Raw genomic sequence first — 12,612 nt, 5'->3', positions numbered from 1 at the left:
TAGTTAAGTATTCTAAAAATATAGACACAATATGTGAAAAATAAGTCGATGCCGGAAAATAAAAGTGAAAAATTATTTAGATTATCTGAAAAATATATATATATATATATATAAGTGAAAAATAACCTTTTAAATAGATAAGAAATATCCCCAAACATTTTTTCAAACTGTAACGGAACAATTATAGGCATTTGAAAAATATCCCAAAATTAGGTTAAATATTTTCTAAATAAACTGAAAAATTACCGACAGTATAGTAGTAGTAGTGTTCGTTTATTTGTCCCCGAGGGGAAAATGGGTTGCAGCACATCACAAAGGCATTTAAAAAGATAAATGTATGTTGTTCAGTATGACTGAAACATACCATTTTAAATATAGAAAAAGAAGAAAAATGTGGAAATTCAATGTGAAAAAATGACTGAGATCATGTGAAAAATAAGCAAAAATATTCACTTTTAAGATATTAAAAAAATATATCAAAAAGTTATTAGTTAATACATAAAAATAAAGTCTGTAAATGCGTTTATTAAACATTTTAAATGTCTTTATGTTGTCTTTCAGCTGGAGAAGCTGTCTGCGCTGGTGGAGCAGCAGAAGGGCCCCTCCCTCGGGGCGCGGACCTCCTTCTTGGTTCTGACCCGGGTCCTGCTGCAGGTCCTGGGGGAGCTGAGCGAGATGCAGCACATCATCACCGCCCAGAGTGTTTTCCAGCTGCTGGAGCGCCCCCTGCTGGAGGCCTGCAGGGGTGACAACCCACCCTCCTCCACAGAGACTCAGGTCAGAGTCTGCACACTGACTTTATCCATCATTTTTCCAATGATTGTATGAAGTATGGAAATACTCTTTTATTGACAGAGTATTACGAGTCAACATGTATAAACATTTACACAATTTTTTTACATATTTTTAACTGCTTTCTACTATTTAATTTGTATTTAATAAAAAACACTTTTCACACAGTTTCCTAATATATTTAAAACTTTTAGTAGTAACTTATTTTTCTAACAAAGGGTTCTTATAAGTAAAACATAAAAAAATATCCAATTTTCTTTTTTTATGGCCAAAAAGGTTTTTGTCAATATATTATAAAAAAAACTAGAAAAAACTGCTAAATTAATAAAGAATATCTATATTGTCTAAGGCAGGGGTGTCAAACTCAATTTCATCACGGGCCACATTAGCATTATGGTTGCACTCAAAGGGCCGGTTGTAACTTTAAGACGATTTAAATATATATAATAATGTATTATATTACATTATTGCCTCTGCATTGGATTATTATCAGATAGGGTAATAACTTCATAATTAACTACGTCTGAAAGCAGAAGTCTAGGGCAAATAATTGCAAGTCTCTTCAGTGTGCATGTCACAAAATGAGATGCATTGTGGGACATGTTGTTTATTGGCAATGTGCTTCTGTAAAGCGGCATGTAACCGTATAATAAACATATTTTATTCTTTGCAAGCTCTTGCGGGCCACATAAAATGAAGTCGCGGGCCGGATTTGGCCCCCGGGCCTTGAGTTAAGGTTAACGTTAAAAAAAACGTGCCAAAATAAATGTTTTTCATTATTTTATTCAGAATTCATCTAAATCCAAATTGACAACATCAACACACAAAAACAACCCAAATGTATGCTTTTTTGTATATGCTTGAATGGAGCCAAGCCGTTATAAAAAAATAAAACAAAATTGTGAATCACAAACAAAAGTGTTAACAGGCTTTGCTACAACAGTACATCACAGAGACCAACGCTAAGCGGAGGGATCTTGATCGGGGTTTTTTTTTTTTTTTCAATGACCGCTTCGCTGCACATTTTCCCTTACTTGTCATGCAATATTGAGCAAACAACCATATTGGATAAATGAGAAGCTTGATGTGAAACGCAATACATGCCATCAGTCTTTCATTACGTTTTTCTAGTAACCTACGGTTCTGTTGAGCCATGCAAGTTCCATTTTACACAGTTTGCAGGTAACACACTTTTGACTGTTTAAAGTGAAGTACTCCCACGCTGTTTAAGATTTTAGTCGGACCGTGCTCTCTCCGCCATTTTTCGAATGTTTTTTTTTTCCCGAAGTGACGTAGCCAGCTCCGCAAACAGAAACAATATATACCCAACGAATCGATAACTGAATTCGTTGCCAACTTTTTTGGCAATCGATCTCTATCGATTCGTTGTTGCACCCCTAAATATCAAAGAATTAGGGGAAAATATGATAAAAAATATCCTAAAATGATCATTTAAGAATACTAGGAAGCAGGTTATTGATTAAAGATCTTTAAATGGATATTATAATAATGTTGTTATTTTCCTCTGTATATAAACAGGAAGTGTGGTCCTTCTCCATGGTGTTCTCTCACTTCCTGCTCAGCGCTGATCAGCTGACGTTCAGCAGCGTCCTCGTCGCTCTGCTCAGGGACTTTATCTCGAACCTGCGCTGCCCCAACAATGCCTTCAAAGGTACAAAATCATGTTAATAATATATATATAATAGATTTATAACGTATAAAATATACAGGATTTTGTCACATTTTCCTCCCATTGTCACATTTTCCTCATTTTTCCTTTCAAAATAAAAGCCTTTTTCAATGGAAACAGCACAATGGTTAGTCTTTTGTGCAGTGTAAATCCATAATTCATGGAAAACAAGAAGCATTTCTTTGATTTATTTATATAAAATGTATTTAATCTATGCAGAAATGTTTATCCAAGGAAAATGTTCAATATCTTTCTAAAATAAAGTTATTTCAGGGTGCTATGGAACCATTATAACACTTTAATTGTAATGTGTTCAAGGTTTGAAAAGGGCTATAAATACAGATTTTGCAGATTTTAATTAATTTTTTTATGTTATAGTTCATGTATTTTCCAGGATCTGCTCAGAGCACTGACTTTATTTTTGCCAATTTTGTATTTATAGAGTGATGCAGTTTTAATAAAAATATAACTTTAAGCTTATTTTTAATTTTTCCTGATTGAAGCGTGTCACACAAGCATTCAAGGACTGTCGGAAAGGTCAAAATCAGACAAAATATAATATTTTTGCAGTTTGTGGCTGTGATAAATTGTGTATTTTTTGTGAATTTTTTATTTGTATTAACCGTGCAGCAGCGGTGTGGTGGAACCCAGAGAAGCTGGACAACACCACCTGCGGTTACCTGAGCCTGATGCTGCAGATCTCCAGCCTCCTCATCAGAGGGGCCTCTGAGGGTCCGAACGCCGTCGCCTGCAGGGACCTGATGAAGCTGCTCATACAGGTATGTGAGGTCATTAAAGAAAAAATTAAATAATAAATAAAATAATAATCATGTTTTAATTTTGTCCAAAAAAAACACAAAACATGTTAATTTAATCAGGATTTATTGGCTAAAGTCTCCTTTGTTGTTATCTAACACAACTAAGGTATGTGAGGAGGTGACACAAGTACTGTACATAAAATAAACACTGTTTTCACAATAACCTTTTACATGTAAATATATTTGACGTGTATAGATATGACTCAAATATGTATATATGTTCATTTCAATTTTCTTTTAATGTGCTTACCTGTTCATTTAATCGGGATTTCCTCCCCCCCCCCCAGGTGCACTTCCCCTCCCCCCCGCTGCTCTTCCGCTTCCTGTCCATGATGTGGGGTTACGTCGGTAACCATGGAGACCAGCTTGACGTACAGGTGGACGCCGTCCTGCAGACCCGGGCGCTGTACATGGGGGCGGCGCTGCTGACCAATCAGAGTGCCACCATGCTGCAGGAACTCAGCTCCGCACAGTCCCCCGGTGAGGACCACTCAAATCTGTTTATACTCTGCATGTTGATAAAAACTACAGTCTGCCTAGCAACAAGGTGACCGGCTGCAGTCTCGCTCAAAGTATTGATGATTATCAGCTTTGCCGTTTTTTCTGAAAACCGTATGCATTCGATGTTTTTGCCGTGAGCATCTGAGCGCCCTTATGAACCATTTGTGAGATTATTGTGTATTTAGTCGGTATAATGTGTCTGGCAGCAGTTTTCCTAAAGTGTTCGGGCTTTCCCACCAGCAGAAGATGTATCATGTCTATGGGCGAGGCCGCTGGAGTTTTTTGTCACCCCCTTTAGGCGTGATCCATTTTATATCATGAAGACACAGAGACAACGCTGACTAATTCCATCCATCCGTCTTCTCCCGCTTATCCGTGGTAGCAGTTCCAGCAGAGAGCCCCAAACTTCCCTTTCCCTAGCCACATCAACCAGCTCTGACTGGGGGATTCCAAGGCCAGCGAAGAGATATAATCCCTCCACCTGGTCCTAGGTCTACCCCTCGGTCTCCTTCCAGCTGGACGTGCCTGAAACACCTAGAGAGGCGCACAGGTGGCATCCTTACAAGGTGCCCGAACCATCTCAACTGGCTCCTTTCAACGCGAAGGAGCAGCTGTTCTACTCCGAGTCCCTCCCGGATGACTGAAATTCTCACCTTACCCCTACGGGAGATGCCAGCCACCCTGCGGAGAAAACCCATTTTAGCCGCTTGTATCCGCAATCTCGTTCTTTCGGTCATGACCATAGGTGAGGGTTGGAACGAAAATGGCCCGGTAGACAGAGCGCTTTGCCTTCTGGCTCAGCTCTCTTTTCGTCACAACCGTGCGGTAAAGCGACTACAGTACCACTCCCGCTGCTCCGATTCTCTGGCCCATCTCACGCTCCATTGTTCCCTCACTCAAGAACAAGACCACGAGATACTTTAACTCCTTCACTTGGGGTAAGGACTCATTCCCTATTTGGAGTGGACAGTCCATCGGTTTCCTGCTGAGAACCATGGCCTCAGATTTGGAGGTGCTGATCCTCATCCAAACCGCTTCACACCCGGCTGCGTACCGGTCCAGTGAGAGCTGAAGGTCGCAGACTGAGGAAGCCATTAGAACCACATCATCTGCAAAAAGCAGTGGCGCAATCCTTAGCCCACCGAACTGCAGACCCCCTCTCCCACGACTACGCCTTGAAATCCTGTCCATGTATATCACAAACCGGATCGGTGACAAAGCGCAGCCCTGGCGGAGGCCAACCCTCACCGGAAATGGGTCCGACATACTGCCGAGGACCCGCACACAGCTCTCGCTTTGGGAGTACATAGATTGGATGGCCCTGAGTCGAGACCCCCTCACCCCATACTCCCGTAGCACCTCCCACAGTATCTCCCTGGGAACCCGGTCATACGCCTCTTACAAAACACATGTAGACCAGATAAGCGTACTCCCAGGCCCCCTCCACGGTCCTTGCGAGAATAAAAAGCTGCTCCGTCGTTCCACGACCAGGACGGAATCCGCATTGTTCCTCCTCAATCTGAGGTTCGACTATCGGCCAGACCGATCTTCACTAAACTTAAACTGGGATTTTAGGAAAACCAGTCGTTCTTTCAAAAACAACTTTAACGGGCCGTCTCCACAGCAGCGTTAAAAAATCTTGAAACGCTTCTGCCCATTCACTTTGAATGGGGTGACGTCACTTTCCCTCACTTTTCGCCGAAATGCATTGTGGGCAGCAGAGAGGAGATTTTCAGGATTTTGAGGATTCAAAGTTGAACAATGTTCAGCTTTTGAGGATTCAAAGTTGAACAATGTTCAACTTTTGAGGATTCAAAGTTGAACAATGTTCAACTTTTGAGGCTGAGGTGGAAGCGTCAGCCAATCAAATCCCGTGTACGCAAATCTGACAGTTCAAGCTCTAGCCAATCAAACGGCGTGTATGCTGGGAGAGACATACCGCAGGTCATTTCCTCATATTCCAAAAAATGGAGGAGAAATTAGCGGTAGCGAATCAATCACCCGGTGCTTTATGACCAGACCTACCGGGATATAAACCGGAGGAGCCAGGCATGGAGGGAGGTGGCAGAGACAGTGGTAGGTTTTCGCCTGTTTTGGGGAGTTTATATCCAGTTTACTTCGGGCTTTTTGGCTTCGTATGTCGCGGGCGGGAGATTCATGTGATTGGTTGCTCGCAAAAAATCCTCAAGCTTCAGATACGCCCACCTCCAAGATTTTTTTAACGCTGCTGTGGAGACGTACCGTAAGTCCAATAAAGAGGAGAGTCTGGAGATTCATTTAAACCTTTAATCTTTATTCTATGCAGGGTGCGTACGGGTGCTGGAAATCCTTGAAAATGCTTGAAATTGTACGAGGTGTTTTCAAGGTTTGAAAAGTGCTTGAATTTTGGGAATGGTGCTTGAATTTGGGATAAAGTGCTTGAAATTGTAAATGCTTTACTTCGCTTTTTAGATTAAAAGAAAATAAAGAAGTCTGAGCGCGCTTAATTGCTTCGCTTTTACATAAAACAGCTCCGCTCCGGCCTTCCAATGCGCGTGACCGGCAAGTGTTTTTGTTACGTGTGTGACCTGGGCATTCTGATGAGAGTGATAGATGACAGTATGCCAGGAGGTTGCCGTTTCAACGAGCGTTGGCTAGCAGAAGACAAATACAAGCCATGGCTAAGACGAGGGTCAAGCCCAAGAGTAGCCTCCTGCAAAGTGTGTAACAATAACGATGCGAGAGTCTGCGCTGACGAGCCACACACCACACGAAAGGTACGCCGTAGAGCATTTTAGATTAGGCTATCGTTGCATGTAAAATACATGACACTTTTCTCTGTGCGCGGCAAAACAAGCTCGCCAAAATGGCTTCACTAGTCTGGCAGTATTTTAAGTGTCCGAAAATGACAATAAAATAGCGGTATGCAACGTGTGCGTGAAGCAGAAATCCTGCAGCTCCACCCGCTGTGACGGACCGGTGAGCGGAGCAGAACACCTAACACACTTAGCTATTTTATCTACCTCTGGAACAAGCTAAACTAGTTATAAATATATTTATTCTTCACTGTCGGGTCGCTCATTACTGGATCAGTGAGCTGCAGGAGATACTGACGGGCTGTCAGGAGAGAGAGAGAGGAAAAGAGAGCGATATCGGTATCGGCCGATACCATAGACTGTATATATAAGATGCTTGAAAAGCTTGAAAATGCACCTTGAAAATGCTTGAAAAGTGCTTGAATTTGACTTTGGAAAAGGTGTAAGAACCCTGTCTATGTTAAAGTATGGCGAAGCAGTGTGGCCTCAAATTAGCATATTTTCTCTATATTCCCCCAGTGGTTCCCTCTCTGCTCTGCTGTCTCTCCTCTCCGGTGAGGGAGGTGAGGAGGGCGGGGCTTAGCGCTCTGCAGAACCTATCAGCAGCCAGCGCCTCTCCCTTCCAGCCAATCACAGAGAAGCTCCTAAAGACCTCCGAGGAGATCATCGCTGACCCCGCTTACCTGAGCCAGGTGAGCAGGAAACATTATTTAATATGAGATTAATATAATACAATTTCAACAGTATATCTTATAACCGTATGACTGTTGCGGTCATGTTGCTCCCTGCAGGCTCTGGGTGTCCTCCAGGATCAGAGTGTGATTTCTCTTCAGCCTCTGCTGCAGAGCGTGCAGATGTCCTGCTGTCCGTCCTACAGTGCCAACTGTCTGCTGAGAAACCTGAGACACGTCAACGGATCGGTGAGAGACCAACACACACCTGTAGTCAACTTTGTTAACCTGTTAAACCCGGAGGCCTGCTGTTTTCTTTTTCACGAAACTGTGTCTCAGGGCTTCTTAACATTTAAAAACCTATGAATGTATCATACCCACTTAATGGGAAGAAACTCAGCTATCAGACAATATTAACAATTTTTAGCTAAACGAAACACAAGGGTAATAACAAAGGCTCTGAATTAGCCCTGAGCGAAAAAATGCTAACGCACTTAGCACAGAACTCAAAGTAAAATACCCTTATTACTTATCGGATTACAAACAAGATATCGATTAGCAAACTGAGATTCCACAGATTCCAGAAATATACTGAGCGATCAGAACTTGCGGCATTGGAAGCAAACCCAGACATCACACCACGTAGCTTTACAGAACAAACACGGGACATTGTCTTACCTTTGCTGTTGTTTTGATCAAAAGTTGTGTCCAATGGCATTAAAACGATAAAAACGCTGCTGAAGGTTAATCCAATGTGTCTGTGTCCCTTTGAAATGATTACTGATAATCCATCATTCCATTTTTATGTCAATAACGGAGTTTTCATATATAGCTGCTATGATAGCTTCCGTTATTCACCAATGGGTAATGTTTAGATGGATTTTAGGAACTTCCCCTCGATTCTATTTGCTCTAACGGTTAAAAAGAGATGTCAATCATCACAATCGACCGAGGGGGGCCAGAGATATGGAAAATGCACCCATAGTGTTTTTTTTCTAAATCTCTCTAAAAAGGTCAAATGTCACTTATTTTGCATCAATCTTGAGACAGGGTACTTATTATATGTTATAGTTTGGATTCCTAAAGCTTTTAGTCTACTAACCCATCATCCAAGGGTGGTTTTCACTATAAGTCATGTTTGTTTTTTTTGGACGGACACTATAATAAAAATTGTTTTACTATGTTCAATCTGAATTTACTTTAAAATTAAAATAAATCTATTGATTCTGACTTTTCTACATCTAACTCACAGGTTTATCATTGCTTTGAGAAAAAAGATTATTAATTTAACCCTTTTAGAAGTGAAGAAATAGTCATTTGTTCTGGGAATGTCATTTTCGAGCCTGAGGCCTGAAAAACAGGCTCAGGGCTTAACCAGTTGAGCCCAGAGCCTGTTTTTTTACATATATATATATATTTTTTAAATCCTCTGGAGCAGAGAGGAGCTGTGGATTATTGTTATTGATTAATGCATCAGTGTTTCTTGGGGTCAAAAACACTAAACTCACAACTTAAAATGAAAGCGTTTAGTTTATTTAATAAAAGAGCACATGTTCAATGTGAACAGTGACTGTAAATAGATTACTTCAGTTGCAATTTGGTGCTATATATATATATATAAATTAAAAAAACACACTTTGAATTTCAGGGGAGGCGCGGGGGCTCCATTAGCGCAGGGGAAACACTGCTGTATCAAGATTGATGCAAAACAAGTTAAATTTGACCTTTTTAGAGAGGTTTAGAAAGAAAAAAAACACTTCTGGGGTCATTTGGGTGGATTTGCCATATCTCTGGAACCCATCGGTCGATTTTGGTGATTGACACCACTTTTGAACCGTTAGAGCCAATAGAATAGAGGGGAAGTTCCTAAAATCCATCTAAACATTACCATTGGTGCAGCGCAGCCAGCATGCCCAAAACCGGAAGCTGGGTTGTGGCTCTCATACATTCTATATGAAAACTCAGACATAAATGTTATGATGGATTATCAGTAATCATTTCAAAGTGACACAGAGACATTAGATTAACCTTCAGCAACGTTTTTATGCGTTTTAATGCCATTGAACACAACGTTTGATCAGAACACAGCAAACGTAAGACGTATTTGCCGTTTTGGCTCTGTAAAGTGAAGTTGTGTGTTGTCTTTGCTGGCCTTCGCTGCCGCGAGTTTTGGTCGCACAGTGATGATACTTATACCATTGCAATCTGTGGAATCTCAGCTTTCATATGATATCTTGTTTGTGCAGATCTGATGAAGTATAAAATATTTCTACCGTGAGTTATGTGCTAAGTGCATTAGCATTCTTTCGCTTGTGTTTTGTTTCGGTAAAAATTGTTCATATCGTCAGTTAGCCGAGTTTCTTCCTGTTAAGTGGGTATGACAAAAAAAGCTGTCAGCTGTGTTAACTCGCATCATTCAAACAAGATGCGCTGGCCAGGGGCGGGGCTTATATCCATGTAAATACTGTGGTAGAAACCAACTACAACAAAATGAACATATATTACCGTGATTCAATTGTAATACACGTTTCAAAATGATGCCGAAGTAACAACATCCTGATAACGGTTAGTAAAAACCATCAATTAATGCTTTGACAAGTCTGCAGACAGACGGCAGGCGAAAAACCTTTTAAAATGCGTGGATTTTTGAATTGGAGAAGTTGTAGATAGAAAACATACCAATTTCATACCATTTTATTAACGGTAATACTAAGGAGGCATAGGCCTATATGATATAATGTTTGACATTATTGATATTAAAAAAAGTGATTTGTTTTCCATGTCATTCGTGTGTTTTTCTTATCAGAAAGTTAAGTTATTTATTTGTAAGCTCCAAATCCTAATGTTTCCCTCAATGGCCTTTATGTGCCCTCATGTGGCCTTTGTGCCCTAAAAAATGTCGTGACACCAAAGGCCAAATGGCAGAGAGGGGATGGGGGATGTCCGGTGCCTTGCTCAAGGGCACCACGGCAGGGTAGGCGGTGAACTGGGACCTCTCCAAGTATCAGTCCATACTGCATACTTTAAGTCTGTTCGGGGACTTGAACCGGCTGCCAGTCCAAGCCCCTACTGACTGAGCCACGAGAAACATATAGTTTAATCTCTTTTAAAAAAATGTAATAATCCCTGTTACCCCCCAAGTCGGTGCTGGCGGGCCTGCTCCCAGTCCTGGAGAATCTCCTGGATCAGAGCGCTCCGGACGTCCCCCCCCTGCTGAGAGACGAGTCCCAGCTGGTGCTCCTGATCCTGGGGAAGTTCAGCCAGGAGGCGGCCCCCCTGCTGGACCAGGACCAGAACTGCCTTGATCTGTTCATCAGAGTCCTGAAGACCCAACACCCGCTGCACCCAGACCTGCCAAGCTGCCAGACCACCGCCCTGGAGCAGGTCAGGGGATAATACTGGATTTATATTGGGACTACTACTGGGTTTATATTGGGACTACTACTGGGTTTATATTGGGACTACTACTGGGTTTATATTGGGACTACTACTGGGTTTATATTGAGACTACTACTGGGTTTATATTGGGACTACTACTGGGTTTATATTGGGACTATTACTGGGTTTATATTGGGACTACTACTGGGTTTATATTGAGACTACTACTGGGTTTATATTGGGACTACTACTGGGTTTATATTGGGACTACTACTGGGTTTATATTGGGACTACTACTGGGTTTATATTGAGACTACTACTGGGTTTATATTGGGACTACTACTGGGTTTATATTGAGACTACTACTGGGTTTATATTGGGACTACTACTGGGTTTATATTGGGACTACTACTGGGTTTATATTGAGACTACTACTGGGTTTATATTGGGACTACTACTGGGTTTATATTGGGACTACTACTGGGTTTATATTGGGACTACTACTGGGTTTATATTGGGACTACTACTGGGTTTATATTGGGACTACTACTGGGTTTATATTGAGACTACTACTGGGTTTATATTGGGACTACTACTGGGTTTATATTGGGACTACTACTGGGTTTATATTGAGACTACTACTGGGTTTATATTGGTTTTATACTGGGATAAATACTGGGATATATCAGGGGTTAAACTGGGACTACTACTACTGGGTTTATACTGGGACTACTACTGGGATAAATACTGGGTTTATACTGGGATATATCAGGGTTAAATACTGGGTTTATTGTGGGATATATCTGGGTATAAACTGGGTTAAATACTGGGTTTATACTTGGCTAAATACTGGAATTATATCAGGGTTGTTAGGTTTGAACCAACTCAGTGTTACAAACGGGGTAAAAAGATGATTAAGAACAGAGATATCTTAGTTTTACACCGGGTGAAACAGGATTTCCTTCCTGGGTTGAATTGGATAATATATCAGGTTTGAACACAGGCTTAAATCAGTGATAAATCAAGTTTATACCAGGTTAAACATGGTTTTCATCAGGCTTGAACCAGGGATTACATTTGAGGTGATTCATGGTTAAACCCGGGATAATCTGAGGGTTACAGTTAAGAATTATATCAGGGATAAAACAATTTACAACAGTTTAAACACTGTTTAAAAAACGTTGGTAAAACCAGATAGAATTCAGTGTTAAACCAGAATTAAAGCCTTAAAACCAATTTTTACAGAGATTTAAATCTTGTTTCAAATGTGGGCAGTCTCTCTCCTCCTCCTGATGGTTTATATTTATCTCCTCTTCCTCCTGCAGATGACGAAGCCCTTCTTCTCCGCTCTCGGGGAGGCGGTGCAGCAGCGCCTGCTGACGACGATGTTCGACGTTCTGACGGAGAGTCGCAGCCCCCTAGTGGCAGACACCATCAGCAGCGTCTTCAAACGGGTGAGACGGAGACACTGGATATTACCTCTGTGTCTCACTGCTCTTTGTCTCACTGCTCTGTGTCTCATAGCCCTGTTTTAACTCGTCACGTGTTCTTCGTCCTCTAACGTTGTTTATTTCTGCGTCAGATCGCAGTGCACGGTCAGCTGTTAGCCAATGAGCTCGCTCCGCATGAGAAACCCAAAGTGAAGGTAACGGTGCAGGAGACGCGCCGCAGCAGGATGAGGTAACGATTATTTATTCAGCTTTTTTTTATTTATTGTTCTATTTGTTATCTTTAAAGCTTATTTAAAAATAAAATGTATTTCTTTGTGTGTATGATTATTATGTATTATTCAATCCATTTATTTATTTATCTTTTAATGAATTGCCTCATTTAATTATCTATCTGTTTATCTACCTATTTAATTATTAACTTATTTACACACTCCGAGATTAAAGTTTAAAAGCATCCTGAAACTCAGATTTGAGTCCAACTTAATTGAACTAGTAAAATGTATCATTTTGAAGTGT

At 41.1% G+C, this 12,612-nt stretch overlaps 1 protein-coding gene across 4 annotated transcripts in view; it reads left to right on the top strand.

The window, feature by feature from the left end:
- heatr1 (HEAT repeat containing 1) overlaps nucleotides 1-12,612 on the top strand; it is a 50,607-nt gene that overhangs the window by 18,526 nt on the left and 19,469 nt on the right. For 3 of the 4 annotated variants that reach the window (XM_034113670.1, XM_034113672.1, XM_034113669.1), the window contains exons 17-25: nucleotides 562-777; nucleotides 2,332-2,464; nucleotides 3,113-3,261; nucleotides 3,588-3,780; nucleotides 7,116-7,288; nucleotides 7,388-7,516; nucleotides 10,409-10,651; nucleotides 11,971-12,099; nucleotides 12,228-12,325. In XM_034113670.1, the coding sequence (XP_033969561.1) occupies nucleotides 562-777; nucleotides 2,332-2,464; nucleotides 3,113-3,261; nucleotides 3,588-3,780; nucleotides 7,116-7,288; nucleotides 7,388-7,516; nucleotides 10,409-10,651; nucleotides 11,971-12,099; nucleotides 12,228-12,325 (1,463 nt within the window). The remainder of the gene's footprint in view (nucleotides 1-561; nucleotides 778-2,331; nucleotides 2,465-3,112; nucleotides 3,262-3,587; nucleotides 3,781-7,115; nucleotides 7,289-7,387; nucleotides 7,517-10,408; nucleotides 10,652-11,970; nucleotides 12,100-12,227; nucleotides 12,326-12,612) is intronic. The other variant, XM_034113671.1, reaches the window with a different exon arrangement.

This window comes from Trematomus bernacchii, unplaced genomic scaffold (genome assembly GCF_902827165.1).
Source record: "Trematomus bernacchii unplaced genomic scaffold, fTreBer1.1, whole genome shotgun sequence".
Lineage (NCBI taxonomy): Eukaryota > Metazoa > Chordata > Actinopteri > Perciformes > Nototheniidae > Trematomus > Trematomus bernacchii.
This window is presented reverse-complemented; position numbering and strand designations above follow the sequence as displayed.